The sequence below is a fragment of the Aulonocara stuartgranti genome (assembly GCF_965226115.1).
Source record: "Aulonocara stuartgranti genome assembly, chromosome: 1".
Classification (NCBI taxonomy): Eukaryota; Metazoa; Chordata; class Actinopteri; order Cichliformes; family Cichlidae; genus Aulonocara; species Aulonocara stuartgranti.
In genome coordinates this window covers 33,964,945-33,989,801 of record NC_138939.1, presented here as the reverse complement: position 1 = coordinate 33,989,801, position 24,857 = coordinate 33,964,945, and the positions used below count along the sequence as shown (strand labels likewise).

General features: G+C 43.6%; 1 protein-coding gene across 1 annotated transcript in view; it reads left to right on the top strand.

Annotated features, from left to right (window-relative positions):
- Nucleotides 1–556: 556 nt before the first annotated feature.
- The window catches only part of LOC309716362 (uncharacterized protein), a gene marked incomplete at its 3' end in the record, with an annotated part of 43,316 nt that continues 19,015 nt past the window's right edge, over nucleotides 557–24,857 (top strand). The window contains exons 1-3 of the mRNA XM_082550108.1: nucleotides 557–8,559; nucleotides 8,642–8,698; nucleotides 13,098–15,388. Of these exons, the coding sequence (XP_082406234.1) occupies nucleotides 13,330–15,388 (2,059 nt within the window). The 5' untranslated portion in view covers nucleotides 557–8,559; nucleotides 8,642–8,698; nucleotides 13,098–13,329. The remainder of the gene's footprint in view (nucleotides 8,560–8,641; nucleotides 8,699–13,097; nucleotides 15,389–24,857) is intronic.

Below are 24,857 nucleotides of genomic sequence, written 5' to 3'. Positions count from 1 at the left end.
TGTTTGTTTTTCTTTTTTTTCTTCCCCCCCTTTCTCACCATCTCTTCTCCCCTCTATTTTTCTTTCTTTCTCTCCCTCTCTTTCTTTCATTCTTTCTCCCTGTCCCATCCCCCAGTCATGTCTGTCCCGTCTTTAAAAAACGAAAATAAAATAAATACATAATTATAATAAAGGTCAATCAAATGGACCAATATGGCAAGGCCTTGATGATCCACTTGGTAAAGTAAATCCACTTGGCATCTTTCTTGGCCTTCAGACAACAATTCTGATGGCTAAAGATCCAAACGGGACAGGCAAAAAAAAAAAGAAATACCTTGAAAATGCTTGAATTTTAATGTTGTCTTTTCAAGGTTTGAAAAGTGCTTGAATTTCAGACGTGGTGCTTAAAAGTGCTTGAAAATGTAACTGTATTTCATTCACAATAAATAACTATCTAATTGAATAGTTTTTTTTTTATCAGATAGAGAAATAAAATGAGTCGCAAAATGTAAAAGCACCTTGCGCCTCTGTCTGTTTCAACGTGTGACCCCACCCCTCCCTCGGACAGTCGGGGATGAGTGCGCTAACATACCTGTAGGTTGCTGTTTTAATGAGTGTTGATGGAAAACGGCAATGGCAGAGTTTGCGCTCCAGTCGCATGATAGGTGAGTCCTAGTAAATAATTTTCCAGTACCCGTACGTTACACTGCTATTTTTTAAAATTATGATTATTATTTTGCTATCAAATTCGCTGGAGAAATGATTGAAATGCACTGAGAGTGATGCAGTATGGCAGCGCTATTATGGAATATGCTGTGAACTTAACTCATATCACTGCTAAGTAATGTTAGCTAATTTACTCAAGTGAAAGCTTTAAACACTAGCCTGATACATAACTAGCTAACTTAAGGCTTTCTGATTAACCCTCTGGGGTCGATGGACCCAGAGTCTCCATTTCAACTTGGGTCGAACGTGCGGACTTCAAACTATATAACACTTTTAAAATTGTGTTGATAGGCCACGTAAAACCGATGTTTCTTTTGTTTTGTTTTTTTTCTGAATAAGACAGTGGTGTTTACTCCGGGAAGAAACGGTAAAAACTGTGTTTTCTAAGGAGAGCGCTAGCAAACGCTTTGCTTGTGAGTGAAAAAGGAAAAAGAAAAAAACACTCCTTCCCTATTTGTGGAAAAATGTACCATGTCGACCAATCAAAAAATTATATGGCAACACGTGCCATTTGGTTGTTTGGGAAGAGGGGGACGTTTTAGGAGTGACTGGTGAAAGAGAGGGAGAGAGAGAGAGAGAGAGAGAGAGAGAGTTTTGATACGTGAGAGATTTGTGACGTTTACCGTGTTTGGAGTCTCAAGTTAGTGTGTTGTCTTGTGTAGTTAGTGTGTAGTTGTTGTTTTGTTTTGTATGTCAGTTCTACTAGTGAATGTTACAGTTGCTGCAAAAAAGCCACCAAAGGCAGATTGCAGTGTAAACGCTGAGTGACACACCTGCTGTCAGACCTGCAGGTTTATCCCTGTGCTGTTCTCATCTGTGTTATAGTGGACACAAACTATTTTTTGGAGTTGCTTAAATAATTTGTGTGCCTTCTTATTTGAGGCAGAGCACCTGATTGTTCTGTAAATAGTTTTAAATGGTTATATAAAAAACGTCTGAGCCTTGGCTGCATTTTTAGGTAAATAGTACCATATAACTTTGTTGTTTGCAAAACTTGTGCATATTTTTAAAAAATGTACAATTTCTATTTGTATTTCAAGTTATGAAAATGATTCCTTAAACATGCTTGTGGTATTTACAGTCAAAAATATCACTTTCTACTCGTATTTTAAATTTTGTCTGAATTTAGATAAAATGTGCTGATACAGTTTGTCAAAATGAGTAAATAACAGATTGGCAAGATAAACAGTTTTTAAAGGTGAAATATAGAGGCCAAATCAAAAGTACTCAAAAACGTCCAATTACACCCTGGACCCCAGAGGGTTAAAGGCTATAAGCAAAGTTGTCACCAAGTACTGTTTATATTTATGTGTATTGCTGCAGCTTTTTTAAGTATTAACTTGGTGCCTTTGGGTGAAATAATGGTAATATGAGGGACCGAGCCATATGGTCACAAAGAATAGCCACTTGTTTCTGTGCTACCAAAGTTCCCCGGCTTTCATTCAAAATGTGTTTATCGTCAGCACCTGCACATTAAACTACTTAAACAGTCAGTGCTCTTCTCTATGCCTGTCTGACATGATGTTATTAGCACAAACACTTTAAAGGTGATCATTTAGGACTTCAGCAATAATACAGACAGCAATGTAGTTAGCAATAAAACAGTTTTATTGGGAATTAACTTAAAAAACAAACAAACAACAAACAAACATCTGTCTCCTATTTTTTGTTACCCAGGAAAGAAGCATCAATATCTGATGAGAAGACTTATTTATTTCTTTTTGGGGTTTTTTTTTCAACAGGAGAAGAATATCTCTAACAAGTTAATTTGTTCACATTTTCACATCTTAATTTTTAAGTGAAATGTGCATTTTGAGTTTATAAACTATGTATAAAAGGCAAGTTTCCTTTTGCAGTGTTTTGTGTGGTGCGTTTTTCTATGTCTTAACAAAAGGGGAGCAAAGGTGTCTTTTCACATGGTCCTACTGAGGTGATACGAATTGAAACATGTATTCTTTTTTTTGGCCGGGGGGGGGGGGGGGGGGGGTGCTGGAAAAGCTTGAGAAGCTTGAAAAGGGACCTTGAAAGTGTTTAAAAAGTGCTTGAATTTGACCCTGAAAAAGGCGTATGAACCCTGCCACTGTCATCCTCTTTATCACAGTCTGAGGATGGAGAGAGGGACCCCACCATACATTTTTAGGTAGAACGATAGGGAAAGAGTGAGTGTACATAAAAGCGGAAAGGCAAATTTATCTTTGAACGAGGTGTAGGCACATTTGCGGGAACGAGAGAGAGGCATCATTGAGTGTTTAATGGTAGGGACATGACATAACTCAGTGCCATGACACTTTATGAGGTTGTGGAATTCATCGGGAAACTAGCGGATGATACCGTGGAGACAAAGACTATTACAACGTTTCCCAACCAGAAGCCGTGGGTGGATAAAACCATCCGCGACGCTCTGAGATCCCGCACCGCTGCCTACAACACGGGACTCACGACGGGGGACATGGACCTGTACAAAGCCGCGTCATATAACGTGCGGAGAGCGGTGAAAGAGGCGAAGCAGCGCTACGGGAGGAAACTAGAGTCACAACTCCAACAGAATGACTCTAGGAGCCTGTGGCGGGGACTAAGGACAATAACGGACTATAAAGCACCAACAACCGGTATGACGAACGTGGCCGTGACTCTGGCAGACGAGCTGAACACTTTCTATGCTCGCTTCGAGGCTGCAGCTAAGGACTCCAACGATGCTAGTGCTAGCGGCGCTAACGTCTGCAGACAGGAAGATACTGCCAGCACCGGAAACGTGCTCGTCATCTCCGAGCATGAAGTAAGGAGAGCCTTCAAAAGAGTGAACACCAGGAAAGCAGCAGGACCAGACGGCATCCCAGGTCGTATCCTCAGAGACTGCGCATACCAGCTAGCTCCTGTGTTCACTGAGATATTCAACATCTCTTTATCTCAGTCGGTGATCCCCACATGCTTCAAAGAGTCCATCATTGTTCCTGTCCCGAAGAAACCCCACCCTGCTTCTCTCAATGACTATCGCCCTGTAGCCCTCACTTCAGTAGTGATGAAGTGCTTTGAACGCCTGGTCAGAGACTTCATCATTTCTTCACTACCAGACACACTGGACCCACTACAGTTCGCTTACCGTCCAAATCGTTCCACAGACGATGCCATCTCTCATCTCCTCCACACAACACTCACTCACTTGGACACTAGAAGGGGGAATTATGTTAAAATGCTCTTCATAGACTACAGCTCCGCATTTAACACCATAATTCCCTCCACACTCACCACCAAGCTGGAGCATCTGGGACTCAGCTCATCTATGTGTCAGTGGATCTCCAACTTCCTAACTGGCAGAACACAGGCAGTAAGGATGACATGTCTCAGCCTCCACCACTCTCAGCACTGGAGCCCCCCAGGGGTGTGTTCTGAGCCCCCTGCTGTACTCTTTGTACACATATGACTGTGTGGCCACTACCAGCTCCACCACCATCATCAAGTTTGCTGACGACACCGTCGTGGTGGGCCTGATCTCTGAAAACAACGAGACGGCCTACCTGAAGGAGATTAGGAATCTGGAGAACTGGTGCCAGAGGAACAACCTCCTTCTAAACGTCAGTAAGACAAAGGAGCTGATAGTGGACTTCAGCACTAAGCAGGAGAGGAACTACCAGACCCCCGTCATCAACGAGTGCCCAGTGGAGAGAGTGGACAGCTTCAAATACCTCGGAGTTCACATCACGCAGGACCTGTCATGGTCCTGTCACATCAACACCGTGGTGAAAAAGGCCCGTCAGCATCTCTACCACCTCAGACGCTTGAGAGACTTCCAACTGCCCTCCAAGGTGCTCAGGAACTTTTACTCGTGCACCATAGAGAGCATCCTGGCGGGAAACATCTTAACCTGGTTCGGAAACAGCACCATGCAGGACAGACGAGCTCTACAGAGGGTTGTGCGGTCAGCTGAGCGCACCATCCGCTCCGAGCTCCCTGACCTGCACTCAATCTACAGCAGGCGGTGCTGGACCAAGGCCAGGAAGATCGTGAAGGACCTCAGCCATCCCAACAACAGACTGTTCTCTCTGTTGAGGTCAGGAAAGCGATTCCGCTCCCTGAAGACCAACACAGAGAGACTGAGGAGGATCTTCTTCCCGCAGGCGGTACGGTCTCTCAATCACACCACCACACAGTCCTGACCCACACATACAGTTCTTACACACACTGGACATTCTGGACATTGTTTTCACTTCATTACTTAAATCACGCTGCTGTTATTGTGTATATATTTATTTATATTTCTTCATACATTCTTATATAGTTCTATATTGTGTATTTTGTTGTACAGTTATTTTTTTTTTCATATTTTTATTGAGAGACAAGTGTACAGTAGTTTACAATGACAATACAATCTGTTCCCCTCACATATTTTTAGTTTTTGTTACATGAACAGATACGATAACACACAGGCACAGGCACACCCACACACACGCTTAAATAAACAAACAAAACAAAACCTAATAAGAAACCCAAAACAAACACAAACAACAAACCCCAAAACACACAAAAAAAAGGGGGGGGGGGGAGATATGATATTAATCAGCTGGTAGAGCGTTTAATGACTTGCAATAGTCTACGAAGGGGCCCCAGATACGATAAAATTCTCTGTATTTGCCCTTCGCCACAAGGCCTATCTTTTGCAATTTAAGAAATGACATCACGTCTCTAAACCAAAAAGAAACTGAAGGTGGCTTTGAAGACTTCCAAAGGAGTAAGATGCAACGTCTAGCCAAAAGTGATGTAAAGGCTAATATTTTGAAGTGTGTAGGGTCGGTTAGACCAGTGTTGACTGGAAGCCCAAAAACAGCTAGAAAAGGGTCCATGCAGATTTGGGTCCCAAGAGCCTTGGAAAGAATAACTGAATACTGACTCCAGAAGCCATGGAGTCTTGGGCACAGAAAGAACATATGGCCTAGGTCACATGGGGTGGCATGACGCTTTTTATGTTTGAGTGACTCATTGGTCAGTGTTAAATGACTAAACAGACAAACAAAAAAGGTCATTTATGTACAAAATATTAAGAAATGTGGGGTGACTTCAGACGACACTGTATCTGTGGCCATGGAGCTTTGAGTTGTTTTCCACATAAACAGATCTCAACAATTAACCTTTATAAAAATTATTATGCTATTATCATACTGATATACACATGACTGAGCCCAATTTACAAATGTTATATTAGTTATTTCTAAAGTACAGTTATCATCCCCTTAACATCTATGGGTTTTTACAAAAACAGTATTCACTTATTTGAAAATGTAACATTCAAAGACTACGTGGACAGCTTTCTGAGGTTTTTAATTCATTCGCAAGGACCTTTTGGCTAGAGACTGAGCCCAAACACTGGTGTTATCATTCCAAAAATCAATGAAATAAATTCTTTCAGTGGGCTCAAAGCAAGTATTTTCTACACCTCAACCTTCACATTATTCATCATCTTGACTTTAGATGAGAGTGGACAAGACCAGATTTTGTTAGCATCAGTTTCACTTGACCTGTGGTGTCATTACTTTTCAAACACTCAGTCGGACTGAATTATTGAGGTGAGTTTCTGGAGTTGGAGAAACATAGCATCACTGTTTATCACAGCACAGATGCAGCTGAATCTTCACTTTAGGTAGGAGAAAAATACAGCACAAAGTTTTAAGACTGACTGGTCGTGATGACACCATTGCTCTCACTATAAAATGCATATAGGAGCAACACTGACATACTCAAATTTAAATGAGCAAGGAGGCAAACAAACAAATCAATCAACTGGGGGATGAATTCATTCCAGTGCTGTCATGTAGGTTGTATTTCATGCTGTCAGAGGTTTTCCCCAATCACTGTATGCTCAACATGTGAAACAGAGAGCTGTTTTTATTCAGAAGGATCTGCTCAGTCACTTTGCTCAAAGTTAGTCTTGGCCAAGCCCTTGCCTTGTAGCAAGAAGATAGTGCTGAATGAATTATGCACAGCCTTTCGGAAAGCTCTATCTCAGTCTTTAGATTCTTTAGCAAGAAAAAAAGGGGGTCTGATTTGAATCCTTGACACTCCAAAATTTCTGTTGTTTAAACTGGGAATAGAAATAGTCACATTTCTTAGGGTTTGTTGTTGGTTGTATTTTTATTTCATCCTGAAATAACAGCATCTACAGATGTGTGAATTTGGGTGGTGGTAAATCAGTGCCTTGACAGATGTCAGTGTAGTGATGAATGCCTTCATCGCAGAGCATGACATGAGGGGCTTTGCTCTTCTGCCTGTGGGTGCCATGGCAACGCAGATAGAGCAGTGTGTGACCTGCCCCTTTCCCAAACACTCACCCATTTAATTTTGGTGTTCTGACTGTCACTATGTCTGCCTGCCAGTCTGGGTTGGGTTCATACTCCAAATCTGCTAACGTGCTCCTGCAGCTGAAAGACTTTGATCTGCTAATAGGCGACGACCAGAATCACATGTGCAGCTTATGCAATTCAAAGAAGACTTTGGAATCACTAGCTGTGGTTGTGTGTGGCCATGAATGTGTGTGTTCTGCTTTTCTAATATAAATCCCTGGTTCATCCTAAGATAACCGCTGTCCTCAAGACCAGAAATATAAATGTGGTATCTGCCTGTAGTGTGCCCCTATCAATAAGATGAAATCCTTTGCTGATCTTTACACAGGCTGCAATAAAACTACATACACTGTGATCACCTTTAGTATCATTCAGGTGACCTTATATCTTTACTAGAAAGGGGTAAGAGACAAGGTAAGAATGAGGGTAAAGAAATATTAGAGAGTTGGAAGTAATGACAAAAATAGTTAGAAGGGAGAGGTAGAAAGCAGCAGAGGGCAGACAATAACAGAGACAGATAAGCAGAAAGGGAGGGAAGGTGGATAGAGGGAGGGTGATCTAGTGAAATGAATTTGCCTTGTGAGCTGGAGCTCTATTACCAACCTACCACCAAATCTCTCTCACACACATGGGCCTATTTTTTCTGAATAGGAGTAAAAAGATGGTCAAATCTAGGTTTATTTTTGGAAAGACAACAGTTTTTATTAAAATGACTAGAATTTTACATGTCCACCCAGGCATGCGCCTCACAGCTTATATAGCATGCACTCCTACTAACTGTCATGTACTAGTGCATGTGTGCCCTTTCTAGCTAGGTAAATGTCACAAGCAAATGTAAAATGTTGCCAGTTCATGACAAGCTCCCAGAAATTTTCTGCACACTGCGCATGAAATAGTGAACCCAATATGCTAATGTACCATATTGGGTTTATAGACTGACCGTGGTCTATGATATTTATATTAATTGAAAAAGAAATAGCTGTAAAATCATTATTCTTTAACTACTTATAGTTAAAGATAATATATTTCCCTACTCTTGGTCATTCTCACTTTGTCCTCAGTCTATTCATAGACTCATCACCCCTCTGACAAAAAGTCTATTATTGCTCCTCTGGTTTCCCCTTGTTTTCTCAGAGGCCTGTACTATGAAGCAGAATTATCCAGGAAACTTTAGCGTTAACTCTGGGTTTGCAGTTGCCAGTTAGCTTCTTTTCACCTTACATCAATGTAGTGTCTTATGCTGCAGACCAATGGTCAAGTTTAGAGATGAGCAAGTCTTTGTCCTTTCCTGAACAATCCTGGGCCGGCTGGGCAGTTCTCCGTGCCTGCCCAGCCGGCCCAGCAAGGCTACATGTGTTTGTTTTGTTCCCTCTCTCTCTCTCTCTCCCTTCTCTCTCTCTCTCTCTCTCCCTTCTCTCTGCCTGGGCGGAGCTCACTGCGGGCGTGATCAGCTGTCATTACCTGTCCACTATTTGAGGCTGGGACACAGACCTTCTCGTTGCTGGATGATTGTACTACAGACGTTAGTGATTCTCCCAGCTCCCGTGAATCTGTACTTTAGTGTTTTTGTGATTCGTGAGTGACTTCTTTTTCCTGTGCCACAGTTTTCCTTCCCGGACCTGTGACCTTCCTGCAGTGTGAGCGTGAAGATGAGAGCGAGTGTGAGAGAGCTTCCCCTCACTGTATATATTGTGCACTGGTGTTGTAAATAAACTGTGTTTGGAGATGTCAACCTGCTCTGCTCTTGAGTCCCTACTATCAGTTGTGACATATTCATACATGCATAAGGTGCAACTTTAGTCCTTAATTCCCCTCTCCCCAGATTTACACCATAATTTAATCATTGTATGAGCATTTATGTGCGATCCTAAAACAGGTCACCTATTTGTAATTTATCTCTTAAATCAATATTTTAAGGCTTTTGGCCTTTATTGTTGTCAGTAAAGAGAAGAGTTGAACCTCAGGTTTCAATAGTCGTACAGCAGATGGGCTGGCATATGGGCCACCTGCTCAACCCAGTGGCTATATTGGAACTCTTGTTTGTAATTTCTGACCATATATCCAGTTTTCACGCTTGCTAAGCTTGTGTTTGGTTTCTGTTTTTATTTCATTTCCATGCTCTCATCATTGAGACCACAGTTGAAAATAAAATAATAAAAACTAAAACTGCCTTTCACACATTTAAATATTAATTTGATAAAATAACACTTAACTTACAGTCTGCATTTTTGCCAGCTTTAATTCCAGACAAGCTAAACTTGTTCCAGGCTTGGTCCAGTCTTCCTGACCAAAGTACATTTTCATAGAGCCTTCAATACTATACTACTGTACAGTGCTTTTCCTCATATACACAGTCGCTCTGCTGCTTTGTTTGCTGTGCAGCTGTGTTGGTCTCAGTCTCGGTTATGTGTTTAATTTTTCTTTTTTGTGTATCTTCCCCATGTGGTTAGTGTTCTCTGTTTTTGTAAAGTCAGCCACTCTGCTGCCAGTATCAATGTTTATGCCTGTCATACGCTACATACAGCACCCCTTTCATGTGGACGTGCTCATAGCTGGATTAGAAAAACCTGGGAAATCCAATCATAGATGTTAGAATAAGTGAAGCCAGATAATAGAAAGCTATCTTTCATTTATCAAAGTGCATGTCCCTGGGTACTACCTGTGTTTATTTCTGGATTTCTCTTGTGTTCTCTAGCTGCATTTTGCATTCAGCTCAGTAATAGCATCTCTCTTTTGTTAAATTATGCATTTAAGTCCAGATTTGAGTTCAAGCCCCAATCACACATGGGAAGGCCCAAAAGCAACATAAACAGGAAAATTTTGTAAGTTAGCTCCCAGTTGTTACTAGGAGCCTTTCTCTTTAGTTTCATATACCTGCAGCATCAAACTGTATCCGTCAGTATCCATGAGCAAAGTCCAGTCAGCTGCATCCCTTTATAGTCGTGGCCGAAACTTTTGGCAGTGGGACAGATTTTGCAGTTCATACGAATGATATAGTGAAAGACAATCATTAGCTTTTCATGAGTTTCAAAGATTTGTATCAGCAAAAAATCAAACCAATGCAAAGAGTCAAAATTTACATTGTTGATTCTTCTATAAAATGTCTCCATGTGTCTGTGGCATGCTGGATATCTGTTCCACTCCTGACGGAGTGCTATCCATTCTTGGAGCTTTAACAGTGCTCCAAGTTAAACAGTTTATGGGCTTCTGCTTGTCCACCCACTTTTAAGGATTGACCTTAGACTCTCAATCAGATTAAGATCTGAGGAGTTTCCTGCCCATGGATGCATCCATCCATTTTTTCCCGCTTATTCAATTCAGGGTTGCAGGAGATTAGCTGGAGCCTATCCTAGCTATCATATGCGGGGTACGCCCTGGACAGGTCACCAATCTGTCACAGGGCCAACAGATACAGGCAGACATCCACTCACATTCACACCTATGGTCTATTTAGAATCAAAAATGTGACTAACTCTGTGCATATTATTGGACTGTGGAAGGGAGTGGGAATACCAACACAGACATCGGGATAATGTGCAAACTTCACATAGAAAGGCCTAGGGCTGCTCAATTAATCGAATTTTAATCACGATTACGATCTGGGCTTTCAACGATCATTAAAAATGACTGAGCCAATTATTAGCCCCTCCCTCATGCTTTACTCTCGCGCTGCTCCATGTGGCAAATCAAGCGCACTGCTCTGCATTTCGAACACGCGTCACAACAATTAAGAGGACCCGAGGGAAGCTCGGAAAGCTAAGCAGAAGTTATTTGGAGAGGAGTGGACTGCCGTTGGTTGAAAAGAGAGGTAAAAAAAAAACAAAACTTAAGTGGTGTGGAAACATTATGGCTTCGCGGAGTCAGACGTGGATCAAGTAGACACAGTGTGTAAACTTTGCTATGGTGTCGTAGCTGCACCACAGAGCAACACTGCAAAGTTTACATTTTTCATTTATTTCTTATATTGCAAACATTTGCACTGTTATCAGTATTTGCACACTATTTTATATTATTTTTTAAAGTCATTATTCAATACATTGTTATTGTTAAACCTTTAAAGCCGGTCAGAGCAGCATGCTCGTTTTGTGTAACTATTTTTAAATCCCTGTAGAACCTGAACGCTAAGCTAGCACAATAAATTTTTTTCCATATGAAACCGGAGGAGTTGTACTTACATCTTATGCCATCAGCTTGTCCTCGGTCACGGTTTCCTTCCACATATAGCTTTGCAAAAATTGCATAAAAAGCGCTTGCAGGAACAAAAACATAATATTCCAGAAACACGCTTTGCCGATCCGATCAGCTGTTCTTAACACTTCCCACATTGAAAAAGACCAACGTGAACTATCGCAAGTGACGTCATTTTTGCGGAAAATGTAGTTTTTTACTTGTAGGCCTTAGAACTCGAATTGCACTGCTGGAAATAGTTTATTTTGATGCACATGCATATTCTTTGCAAATTTGCATCATAGGATTTGCATCATAGGATTTCTTGCAACTTTTTTGTATTTAAAGTTTTGAGGGATAAACCTCTTAAATTTCTCCAAGTAGAAATATATGTAAAAACAAAAACGATTTTCAATTTTTTTTGTAGTTTATTGCACTTTTTTGCAATTAATGTAGTTACTATGGACTTAATGCATACACATTTTTAAAATATGGGCTATAACAGTTGTATTGATGTATAGCAACTTGAAATGCTCCCACAAATGGCACTACAGCATGTAAAAAAATAATATAAGCTCTGGCGGACGAAATAAATATCGTCAAATAATCGTGATCTCAATTTCAGTGAAAATAATCGTGATTATCATTTTTGCCATAATCGAGCAGCCCTAGAAAGGCCTACCGGTTTCAAAGCAAAGACCTCCTGGTCTTGTGACTTTGGATTCAAAATGTTCCTTTGAGGATCTCTGGACCACTTAACTATCCCTTTTGCCTTGTAATATACTGTTTCATCATGCTGTAAAATGGATATAATCACTCCTGGATCACTGCCAAAAGTTGGCATTTGAGGATATGCTTTATGGTAAATGGCCTGCATTTGTATAGCGCTTTTCTAGTCCCTAAGGACCCCAAAGCGCTTCACACTACATTCAGTCATTCACCCATTCACACACACATTCACACACTGGCAATGGCAAGCTACATTGTAGCCACAGCTGCCCTGGGGCGCACTGACAGAGGCGAGGCTGCCGGACACTGGCGCCACCGGGCCCTCTGACCACCACCAGTAGGCAAACACGGGGTTAGTATCTTTATGTAGTGTGTCAATCCTTAAAAAGGAGATAGCGTAGCAGACTGTGATCAGTGCTGTAAATACTGACTTTTTATTCAAATTTGATTTCTTTTCCAGAGTCTTTGAAACTTGTGTAATTCTTGTGATTACTTTTCACTATATCATAAAAATCGAAGTGTTAAAGTATATGAAACACAAAACGTGTGCTGCTGCCAAAACTTTGGACCATGAGTGAATGCACGTGGCACACCAGTGTTAACTCATTAACCTGACAATCAAACACAATCATTGTTACCAGCAAATCAGATGATTTCCCCTCACTTCTGACAGCTGTGTTGTCATGTAGGATGGCAAGTTTACACTTTAATTTAACTGTCCCTTTCGTTTGCTAAACTGTGCATGGGCTGTGTTCCCAAACTGCATATAGGACATAAGAATCACAACACAGCTATGAAGGTAAAAGAAATATGAGAATATGAATAAGATTATATTATTTTATCAATTACTTTCAAATCTTCTGCACATGTCATATTGCCCATGTCTCATTCTGACAATGCTGTGGGTGTCAGGGTTCCTGGGTCGGTGACCCAGTATTTTCAGTTCTTGTTCACTGTTTATCTACTGCCTGTTCCACTTCCTGTTTTATTGTGTTAGCCTTGGTCTGTGTGCGTTTTGTTCAGTCCTCTTCCCATTAGTTCATTATATTCAGCTGTGTACTCACCGGTCTCTCATTATCATTATCACCAGTCTGTGTATTTAAGCCCTCTGTTTCTACCCATTCACTGTCGTGTCATTGATGTACATGTGATGATGTCGTTCAGTTCAGTCCAGTCCAGTCCAGTCAGTCGTCCAGCCAGCCAGCCAGCCAGCCATTCATTCAGTCGTCCAGCCAGCCAGCCATTCATTCAGTCGTCCAGCCAGCCAGCCAGCCAGCCGTTTTCTACCTCTGTTCTGTTCATCCACTCCTTATAATAAACCTTCACCAGTCTTCACCTACCTGCGAGTCCTGCGTTTGGGTTCCTTCCTCCTCGCGTCCACACAACGCCTGACAGAATGACACGACCCGTGCCACGAAGACACGTTAGGAACCCAGCGGACTCGGACCTCTATGAGCGGCAGGAGGCAGCGCTCTCCTTGTGGGCGGAAAAACTCAAGGAGAGACAGCGGCTCTTCGCGGAGCGAGAGCACGTCTTCGAGGGCACTCGCTTGGCTCTGGGCGGGCCTCGGAGACGCCGCGTTCCCCCACCTGCTGCCTCACCTGCACTGGAGCATCTGCCGCGGAGAGTGGACGTTTCACGCCGCGCTTCGGCCGCTCCCTCTCTCGCTACTCCGCTCCACGCTCACACATCACCTGCCTCATTCACCGGACCTTCAACCTCGCCACGGCACAGCGGCTCCGTCTTCCACCTCGGCTCAACAGAGGCTCCCGTGCCAGAGGCTCGGACGTGTACCCCGCCCGCTTCCTCCTCCCGGAGAAATCTGCGCACACGCCGCCATAAGACGGACTACTTTCAGCCACTCCCGATGGTGAGCTCCAGTGACTGTTTTTCGCACTCACCATCTGATTATTCACTCAAAACGCACAATAACCCCATCTCTGATTCGTGGGATGTTTCCCTCCTGGAGGATTCTGTGGACTGGGAAGATTTGTTCTGCTCTGCTCTCCCAAAGACTGTAAATAGTGGTGGCAGGAAAACCAGAACAATCCCCAATAAACCTGCTAACATCACACACCCAGTCATTATCTCCACTCCCGTCAGTCAGTCTACCCCCACACCAGTGCCAGCTCCCAGGAGGAGGGCAGCTGCGACCCAGTCTACCGCCACACCCGCTTCGGTTTCTCGAGTGGGGGTGACTGGTGTCCAGCCACCTCCCGTGCCTATCCCAGCGCCTAGGCTGAGGACGGCCAGGATCCAGCCTGACCCCCCTAGAGACTCAGCTGAGGCTCTCCAGCCAGTGCCCTCACGCTCTGGAGGCACGGAAGAGCTAATCAGTCCACCACTTCATCCACCTCCTGACCCAGCCTTTCACGCACTAGCTTTATCCCTGGTTAGGCTGGCTGAAGTGTCCCCTGCTCAGGCACCGGCCTTACTAGCTCAGGCTGTAGCTTTATCTCCCTCATTAGCTCAGTCTGTAGCCCAGCCATTAGCCACACCAACCTCAGCTCCGTCGTCAGCCTCACCTGCTGTTCAGCTTCCACTCCAGTCGGTTCCCTCACCTGCTGTTCAGCTTCCACTCCAGTCGGTTCCCTCGCCTGCTGTTCAGCTTCCACTCCAGTCGGTTCCCTCGCCTGCTGTTCAGCTTCCACTCCAGTCGGTTCCCTCGCCTGCTGTTCAGCTTCCACTCCAGTCGGTTCCCTCGCCTGCTGTTCAGCTTCCACTCCAGTCGGTTCCCTCGCCTGCTGTTCAGCTTCCAGCCCCGTCAGTTCACTCACCTGCTCTCCAGCTTCCAGCCCCGTCAGTTCACTCACCTGCTCTCCAGTCTCCTCCTGTCCAGTCACCAGTAGTCCAGTCGCCTCCTGTCCAGTCACCCGTAGCCCAGTCGCCTCCTGTCCAGTCACCAGTAGTCCAGTCGCCTCCTGTCCAGTCACCAGTAGTCCAGTCGCCCGTCCACCAACCTGTTCAGTACCCAGAGCCTGCTGTGAGCTACCCTGCTGCCCAGCCAGGGGTTTCCGCACCCGCTGGCCCGGCCGCTCCTCAGCCAGGGGTTTCCACACCCGCTGGCCCGGCCGCTCCTCAGCCAGGGGTTTCCACACCCGCTGGCCCTGTCCTGTGTGTGCCAGGGGCTCCAGTGCCCACTGGTTCTGAGACCGTTTTCGCCGGAGGGCCCGAGGAGCCCGTCCGGCAACCTTCCTCGTCAGCTGGAGGGCCCGAGGAGCCCGTCCAGCCACCACCTGCGGCTGCCTCGCTGTCACCCAGCTCTGCTTTGCCTGGTCCGGCCTCAGACTCGGCCTCTGCTCCGCCTGGTCCGGCCTCAGACTCGGCCTCTGCTTCGCCTGGTCCTACAGCTGCTCCTCAGTCTCCGCCGGCTCCCGTGCCGCCTCCTGCAGCTGCTCCTCGGCCGCCTTCTCCTCGTCGCCGGCGTGGTCGACCACCAGACCGCCTTCGCCTGAGTGGCCGCCGTTGCCTTCCGCACGGCCGGCCCCCCGACCGCCTTCGCCTGAGTGGCCGCCGTTGCCTTCCGCACGGCCGGCCTCCCGAACTGTGTCCACGTCGCCGCCGTTGCCGTCCGCACGGTCGGCCTCCCGAACTGTCTCGTCTCGGCCGCGGGCCACGTGGCCGCCCGCCTGGACTGTCTCTGTTTGGACTCCGTCCCTCCGTCCTGGGCCCCCTCCGCCCGCCCTGTTCTGGTTTTTTTTTTTTTGGTTGTTTTTTTTCTTTTGGCCGTCGGGTGCCGGCCTTTGTCGGGGCCCCCCCCCCCCGACAAAGGCCGGCACCCGGGGGTACTGTCAGGGTTCCTGGGTCGGTGACCCAGTATTTTCAGTTCTTGTTCACTGTTTATCTACTGCCTGTTCCACTTCCTGTTTTATTGTGTTAGCCTTGGTCTGTGTGCGTTATGTTCAGTCCTCTTCCCATTAGTTCATTATGTTCAGCTGTGTACTCACCGGTCTCTCATTATCATTATCACCAGTCTGTGTATTTAAGCCCTCTGTTTCTACCCATTCACTGTCGTGTCATTGATGTACATGTGATGATGTCGTTCAGTTCAGTTCAGTCAGTCGTCCAGCCAGCCAGCCATTCATTCATTCATTCAGTCGTCCAGCCAGCCAGCCGTTTTCTACCTCTGTTCTGTTCATCCACTCCTTATAATAAACCTTCACCAGTCTTCACCTACCTGCGAGTCCTGCGTTTGGGTTCCTTCCTCCTCGCCTCCACACAACGCCTGACAGAGGGTATGTCAAATATAAGAAAATAAAAATCACTTATGTTTATATGAGAGAATAATGTCACCTAGATGGTGCACTTGGCTCCGTAGCTTTCCAGCATGTGAGTACTAGTCCTGATTGCTCGGACGATTAGAAAGCCTCACTGTTCCAATTTAGGTGATCATCTGTGCTATTCATTAGGTCTGCCAAGGGGTTATGTTTTGGTGGCATTTGCGTGCATCTCATTCTGTCTGTAAGCATGATAGCTCAAAAGGTTTTCAATGAATTCTGATAACATTTTGTGGCGGTGTAGACTGGAGTCATGTTAGCAATCCACTCAAATTTGGCTTGCATCCACAAAAGCTTTTCAAGATCAACTTAATGATTTATTGCTCAAAAATGCACATAAAGCCTTACGTAACTTAGAAACCATGATTCTTACAACCAGGAAAACCAGTAATGAATAGACTTCACAATCCATAGGATTGGGAAAATTTTAGGAGTCAGTTGAGTTAATATATAGAGTGAAAGATGATAAAGTCCTTCTTGGTGTTTGAGTTTGGCTCACATTGTAATACTACATTGTTATAACTCATTTTCTTTCTTCTTTTTTCACCTTTTTGATACTGTGTAATTCAATTTTATTTATATAGCGCCAAATCACAACAAAAGTCGCCTCAAGGCGCTTTATATTGTACAGTAGATCGTACAATAATAGATCCAGAGAAAAACCCAACAATCATATGACCCCCCTATGAGAAAGCACTTTGGCGACAGTGGGAAGGAAAAACTCCCTTTTAACAGGAAGAAACCTCCGGCAGAACCAGGCTCAGGGAGGGGCGGGGCCATCTGTGAGAGAAGGAAAACAGGATAAAGACATGCCGTGGAAGAGAGACAGAGGTTAATAACAGATCTGATTCGATGCAGAGAGGTCTATCAACACATAGTGAGTGAGAAAGGTGACTGGAAAGGAAAAACTCAATGCATCATGGGAATCCCTGGCAGCCTACGTCTATTGCAGCATAACTAAGGGAGGATTCAGGGTCACCTGGTCCAGCCCTAACTATATGCTTTAGCAAAAAGGAAAGTTTTAAGCCTAATCTTAAAAGTAGAGATAGTGTCTGTCTCCCGAATCCAAACTGGAAGCTGGTTCCACAGAAGAGGGGCCTGAAAACTGAAGGCTCTCCCTCCCATTCTACTTTTAAATACTCTAGGAACAACAAGTAGGCCTGCAGAGCGAGAGCGAAGTGCTCTAATAGGGTGATATGGCACTACAAGGTCATTAAGATAAGATGGGGCCTGATTATTTAAGACCTTGTATGTGAAGAGCAGGATTTTGAATTCAATTCTGGATTTAACAGGAAGCCAATGAAGGGAAGCCAAAGCAGGAGAAATATGCTCTCTCTTTCTAGTCCCTGTCAGGACTCTTGCTGCAGCATTTTGGATTAGCTGAAGGCTTTTCAGTGAGTTTTTTGGACATCCTGATAATAATGAATTACAGTCGTCCAGCCTGGAAGTAATGAATGCATGAACTAGTTTTTCAGCATCACTCTGAGACAGGATATTTCTAATTTTAGAGATATTGCGCAAATGGAAGAAAGCAGTCTTACATATTTGTTTAATATGTGCATTGAAGGACATATCCTGGTCAAAAATGACTCCAAGGTTCCTCACAGCATTACTGGAGGCCAAGGTAATGCCATCCAGAGTAAGAATCTGCATAGATACCATATGTCTAAGATTTTCAGGGCCGAGTACAATAACCTCAGTTTTATCTGAATTAAGAAGCAGAAAGTTAGCAGCCATCCAGGTCTATGTCTTTAAGACATTCCTGCAGTTTAACTAATTGGTGTGTGTTATCTGGCTTCATAGATAGATAGAGCTGGGTGTCACCTGCATAGCAGTGAAAATGTATGCTATGTCTTCTAATGATACTGCCTAAGGGAAGCATGTATAATGTAAACAGAATTGGTCCTAGCACTGAACCCTGTGGAACTCCACAATTGACCTTAGTGTGTGAAGAGGACTCTCCATTTACATGTATATATTGGAGTCTATCAGATAGATATGATACAAACCACTGCAGTGCAGTACCTGTAATACGTACAGCATGTTCTAATCGCTCTAATAGGATATTATGGTCGACAGTATCGAATGCTGCACTACGGTCTAGCAGGACAAGCACAGAGATGAGTCCACTGTCAGAGGCCATAAGAAGATCATTTGTAACCTTCACTAAATGGTAAAATGGTAAATGGCCTGTATTTATATAGCGCTTCACTGGTCCCTAAGGACCCCAAAGTGCTTTACATATCCAGTCATCCACCCATTCACACACTGGTGATGGCAAGCTACATTGTAGCCACAGCCACCCTGGGGCACACTGACAGAGGCGAGGCTGCCGGACACTGGCGCCACCGGGCCCTCTGGCCACCACCAGTAGGCAACGGGTGAAGTGTCTTGCCCAAGGACACAACGACCGAGACTGTCCAAGCTGGGGCTTGAACTGGCAACCTTCCAATTACAAGGCGAACTCCCAACTCTTGAGCCACGATCGCCCACTAAAGCTGTTTCTGTGCTGTGATGAGCTCTGAAACCTGACTGAAACTCTTCAAATAAGCCCTTCCTCTGCAGATGATCTGTTAGCTGTTTGACAACTACTCTTTCAAGGATTTTTGATATGAAAGGAAGGTTGGAGATTGGCCTATAATTAGCTAAGACTGCTGGGTCTAGAGATGGCTTTTTGAGTAAAGGTTTAACTACAGCCAGCTTGAAGGCCTGTGGTACATAGCCGATTATTAGAGATAGGTTGATCATATTTAGGATTGAAGAATTAATTAATGGCAGAACTTCTTTGAGCAGTTTTGTAGGAATGGGGTCTAAAAGACACGTTGATGGTTTGGAGGAAGTAATTATTGAAGTTAACTCAGAAAGATCAATTGGAGAAAAAGAGTCTAACTTAACATCAATGGTACTGAAAGTAGCTGTAGATAATATTGCATCTGTGGGATGATTATTGGTAATTTTTTCTCTAATGATAAAAATTTTAATTGTGAAGAAGTTCATGAAGTCATTACTAGTTAACGTTAAAGGGATGGTTGGCTCAAAAGAGCTCTGACTTTTTGTCAGCCTGGCTACAGTGCTGAAGAGAAACCTGGGGTTGTTCTTATTTTCTTCAATCAGTGATGAATAGTAAGATGTTCTGGCTTTGCGGAGGGCTTTCTTATAAAGCAACAAACTATTTCTCCAGGCTAAATGATGATCCTCTAAATTTGTGACACGCCATTTCCTCTCCAGATTACGAGTCATCTGCTTTAGGCTACGTGTTTGAGAATTATACCACGGAGTCAGGTACTTCTGATTAGAGACCTTAGTTTTCACTGGAGCTACAGTATCCAGAGTCGTACGTAGTGAGGAGGTAAAATTATTAACAAGATAATCGACCTCTGTTGGAGTAGCCTTCTATGTTGGTACAGGTCATTGAAGATGATAACAGTGGGTGGATTATATTCTTAAACTTAGTTACAGCGCTTTCAGAAAGACATCTACTTTGATAAAGTCTACTCTCCACTGCTGTGTAATCAATTATTGTAAATGTAAATGTTATCAGGAAATGATCAGACAGGAGAGGGTTTTCAGGAAACACTGTTAAATGTTCAGTTTCTATGCCATATGTTAAAACAAGATCTAGAGTGTGATTAAAGTGGTGGGTGGGTTCTTTTACATTTTGAGAGAAGCCAATTGAGTCTAATAACAGATTACCGGTAAATGCCATGTTGAGGCTGTCATTCTTAGCATCTACAGGGAGTGCAGAATTATTAGGCAAGTTGTATTTTTGAGGAATAATTTTATTATTGAACAACAACCATGTTCTCAATGAACCCAAAAAACTCATTAATATCAAAGCTGAATGTTTTTGGAAGTAGTTTTTAGTTTGTTTTTAGTTTTAGCTATTTTAGGGGGATATCTGTGTGTGCAGGTGACTATTACTGTGCATAATTATTAGGCAACTTAACAAAAAACAAATATATACCATTTCAATAATTTATTTTCACCAGTGACACCAATATAACATCTCCACATTCACAAATATACATTTCTGACATTCAAAAACAAAACAAAAACCAATCAGCAACCAATATAGCCACCTTTCTTTGCAAGGACACTCAAAAGCCTGCCATCCATGGATTCTGTCAGTGTTTTGATCTGTTCACCATCAACATTGCGTGCAGCAGCAACCACAGCCTCCCAGACACTGTTCAGAGAGGTGTACTGTTTTCCTTCCTTGTAAATCTCACATTTGATGATGGACCACAGGTTCTCAATTAGGTTCAGATCAGGTGAACAAGGTGGCCATGTCATTAGTTTTTCTTCTTTTATACCCTTTCTTGCCAGCCACACTGTGGAGTACTTGGACGCGTGTGATGGAGCATTGTCCTGCATGAAAATCATGTTTTTCTTGAAGGATGCAGACTTCTTCCTGTACCACTGCTTGAAGAAGGTGTCTTCCAGAAACTGGCAGTAGGACTGGGAGTTGAGCTTGACTCCATCCTCAACCCGAAAAGGCCCTACAAGCTCATCTTTGATGATACCAGCCCAAACCAGTACTCCACCTCCACCTTGCTGGCGTCTGAGTCGGACTGGAGCTCTCTGCCCTTTACCAATCCAGCCACGGGCCCATCCATCTGGCCCATCAAGACTCACTCTCATTTCATCAGTCTTAGAAAAATCAGTCTTGAGATATTTCTTGGCCCAGTATTGATGTTTCAGCTTGTGTGTCTTGTTCAGTGGTGGTCGTCTTTCAGCCTTTCTTACCTTGGCCATGTCTCTTGAGTATTGCACACCTTGTGCTTTTGGGCACTCCAGTGATGTTGCAGCTCTGAAATATGGCCAAACTGGTGGCAAGTGGCATCTTGGCAGCTGCACGCTTGACTTTTCTCAGTTCATGGGCAGTTATTTTGCACCTTGGTTTTTCCACACGCTTCTTGCGACCCTGTTGACTATTTTGAATGAAACGCTTGATTGTTTGATGATCACGCTTCAGAAGCTTTGCAATTTTGAGACTGCTGCATCCCTCTGCAAGATATCTCACTATTTTTGACTTTTCTGAGCCTGTCAAGTCCTTCTTTTGACCCATTTTGCCAAAGGAAAGGACGTTGCCTAATAATTATGCACACCTGATATAGGGTGTTGATGTCATTAGACCACACCCCTTCTCATTACAGAGATGCACATCACCTAATATGCTTAATTGGTAGTAGGCTTTCGAGCCTATACAGCTTGGAGTAAGACGACATGCATGAAGAGGATGATGTGGACAAAATACTCATTTGCCTAATAATTCTGCACTCCCTGTACATGGATGTTAAAACCACCCACAATAATTATTTTATCTGAGCATAGCACTAAATCAGATAAAAAGTCTGAGAAATCAGAGAGAAACTCTGTGTAAGGCCCAGGTGGACGATAGATGATAACAAGTAAGACTGGTTTCTGAGTTTTACAGCTGGGGTGGACAATGTTAAGCATCAGGCTTTCAAATGAAGTAAAAGTCTGTCTTGGTCTTTCATTAATTAATAGGCTGGTGTGAAAAATTGCTACCACACCGCCCCCTCGGCCTGTGCTTCGAGGTTTCTGGTAGTTAGAATGACTCGGGGGTGTTGATTCATTTAAACTAACATAATCATCCTGCTGCAACCAGGTATTTGTAAGGCAGAGTAAATCGATTTGTTGATCAATTATTAAGTCATGTACTAACAGAGACTTGGAGGAGAGAGACCTAATATTTAATAATCCACATTTCACTGTTTTGTTCTTTGGTTCAGATGTGGATACTGTATTGTTCTTTCTTTTTGATTTTTTATGTTTAAATTGTTTATTGGTGGTTTTTAGTTTGTTTTTTGTCTTTTTGGGAGCTGACACAGTCTCTATGGAGATGGGTTTTTGGGGAGTTAGCAGGAGGAGAGAAGCTGCAGAGAGGTGTGTAAGACTGTAACTCTGCTTCTTGGTCCCAACTCTGGATAGTCATATTTTGGGGCGACCGTGGCTCAGGGGGTTGAGAACCGCATCTGTAACCGGAAGGTCGCCGGTTCGATCCCTGGGCTCTCTGTCCTGGTCGTTGTGTCCTTGGGCAAGACACTTTACCCTACTTGCCTATTGGTGTTGGCCAGAGGGGCCGATGGCGCGATATGGCATCCTCGCTTCTGTCAGTCTGCCCCAGGGCAGCTGTGGCTACAACTGTAGTTGCCTCCACCAGTGTGTGAATGCGAGAGTGAATGAATAGTGGCATTGTAAAGCGCTTTGGGTGCCTTGAAAAGCGCTATATCAATCCATTATTATTATTATTTAATAAATTTTCCCATATTTCTAGAAATGAGAGCTGCTCCATCCAAAGTGGGATGGATGCCGTCTCTCCTAACAAGACCAGGTTTCCTCCAGAAGGTTTGCCAATTATCTATGAAGCCCACAACGTTTCTGGGATAGCAAAGCTTCAAAACAGGAGTTCTCTGGATTTTTCCACAATTTTTTTTATTTTTTTTTATTGTTGGTTAATGCTGCAGTAAGTGTTACTCCTTTGATACAAAGCTGCAGCAGACCTCTATTCTGTAATTAAATGACAACTTTCGGTGACTTAAAGGGTATAATGCTACTTTTCCATCATGACAGAACCATTTACATTGAGAACATGTGTCACTGCTAATGCTATAATTGTTTGGAAACATTTTCCTATCTTGCTGTCTGCTTATTTTGTGCATCCCTTTTACTAAGCCTTGAACAAACAACTTTAGTGCAGTTGGAAACACTCACTGACACGCTGGATGTGCACATGTCTGTTTCTTCCACTATTGGTTTTCATCAAAAAACGCTTAGATAAATTATGATCTCTAAGCTGTGGTACTAAAGTCTCACTGGAACGGTCTATTAGTGAGGACAATCAGTGTAAAAGTGTGCTTTAGTGGTATATTTCTTGACAAGAAGCAGTTTTAGCTTGAAATCAAGTTAAATGTGCATCTTTCCATTTCTATTCTAAAGTGGTGCTGATTTCTCTGGCTCTAAAGGCAGGGCTTTTTCTTTTCTTTCTTTCTTTTTTTTTATTTTAATATAATGAGCATAGAGCAGTTAATTCTTCTCTGCTCTATGGCTCCTGGCAGGAGACAGTCTTGGAGGACAATTTGTTTACAAGGCAGGAGGTAATTGCAATGCTCGACCCCTCAGCTCAGCCAAGGAAATATCAATGCTGGGCTTGGGAATCACTGAGGGGAAGCAGACAATTAGCCATCACTGAAAACCCCTCTGGTGTGCCCACCATGGTTTCTGTCTTTGGAGCTATGCAGCATATCCAGAAATGGAATGGACGTAAGGAAGAATTGGCCTGTTTTTTGTTGATCTGAAGAAGAACTGTTTAATTAGGTCATAGCTGGCAGTAAAATTGGGTTGTGGACTGTCCAGCCTTTGGACAAAAGATCCATTTTTCCTCTTCTAAATTTTCCCAGTGGTTCTCACCAAACCATCAAGCAACATTAACTGCTTCTGGGAACAGATGAGGACAATCTTGCCCCATCCTCCCTTTTACAATTACACCTCAGACTACAGTCACAACATCACCTTAGTGGCCTCTAAAGGCTGTAGGTCTGCACTTCCTTCTATAGATTTAATCTTCTTTCTGTTACACTAATTTATTATGTTGTGTAAAACCAATTCCCTGCGTGACTACTTTGTATTCACTTTATATTCCTTTGTGCAGGAAAACACAGACTTCTCAGCTCTTTGATCAATGTGCCCCTTTATGAATCACAGATTGGTATCAGCTTGTGTTCTGTCTGAATACAGAACTCACTGAACACAAAGTTATATGTAGCAGGGTTTTGTTTTTAATTTTTATATTTGCCAAGAAAGCTAGTAAAACATTTTATGAATATACTTCAAAAGTTAATTGTTTTCAAGCAAAACCAAACATGAAGGAATCAATCAAAGTCAGAATGCAAAGAACAAAGTTATATTCTGTAGGTGAAGATGATTAAAATGCATTTATTATCTCGTTTAGTAACATTCTTCAATGGGAGCTCCATTGGATCTTGGAGATTGTGGAACAGAATATTTTTTGGGAACTAGCAAAAAGAGGAAAAGATGCCTTCAACTAATCTCCACATTTTCACTCTCAATAACGCATGGTGGTGACGCACACAAAACTGCATGGGCCAGCAATGAAATGGAGAAAAGGGAGCTGAAATGAGCCACATTTCCGGCTTGAGTGAACGCTGGCGCGTCTGGCTGCCGCTACTCACCGGTTCATTTTTGGATTTATTTGGATTAATTGGATTATTTGGATTCAGATTTGAATGAACAGGGACATCCACACTCAGGACCAGATCGATCTCTGCCTGGGATTGAATTGCAACGCTTGTCCTCAACTTCTGTTATTTCAGCTGAATGTGTTCTCACGTCTTCTTCTCAGTGAGCGGCACTAGCTTAACTGTTTGAGCTATTTTAGCCTACCTGTTCGTTGCTCCGCCCGGCTCAGCTCCTTTTCCTCCACACAATCGAAGATGCGGACCAAGATGTTCCTGAGCTGGTCGGCACTATTTTGGATTCTCCTGACGCTCGTCTACCATCCTACGGCTGGACTGCTCTGCTATACAGCCGCTGAGCTCCTGCGCCTTCGCGGGCAGCTATCGCTCCCGTCGCCGGCGGAGCTTCACTACCACCCGGGCATCAC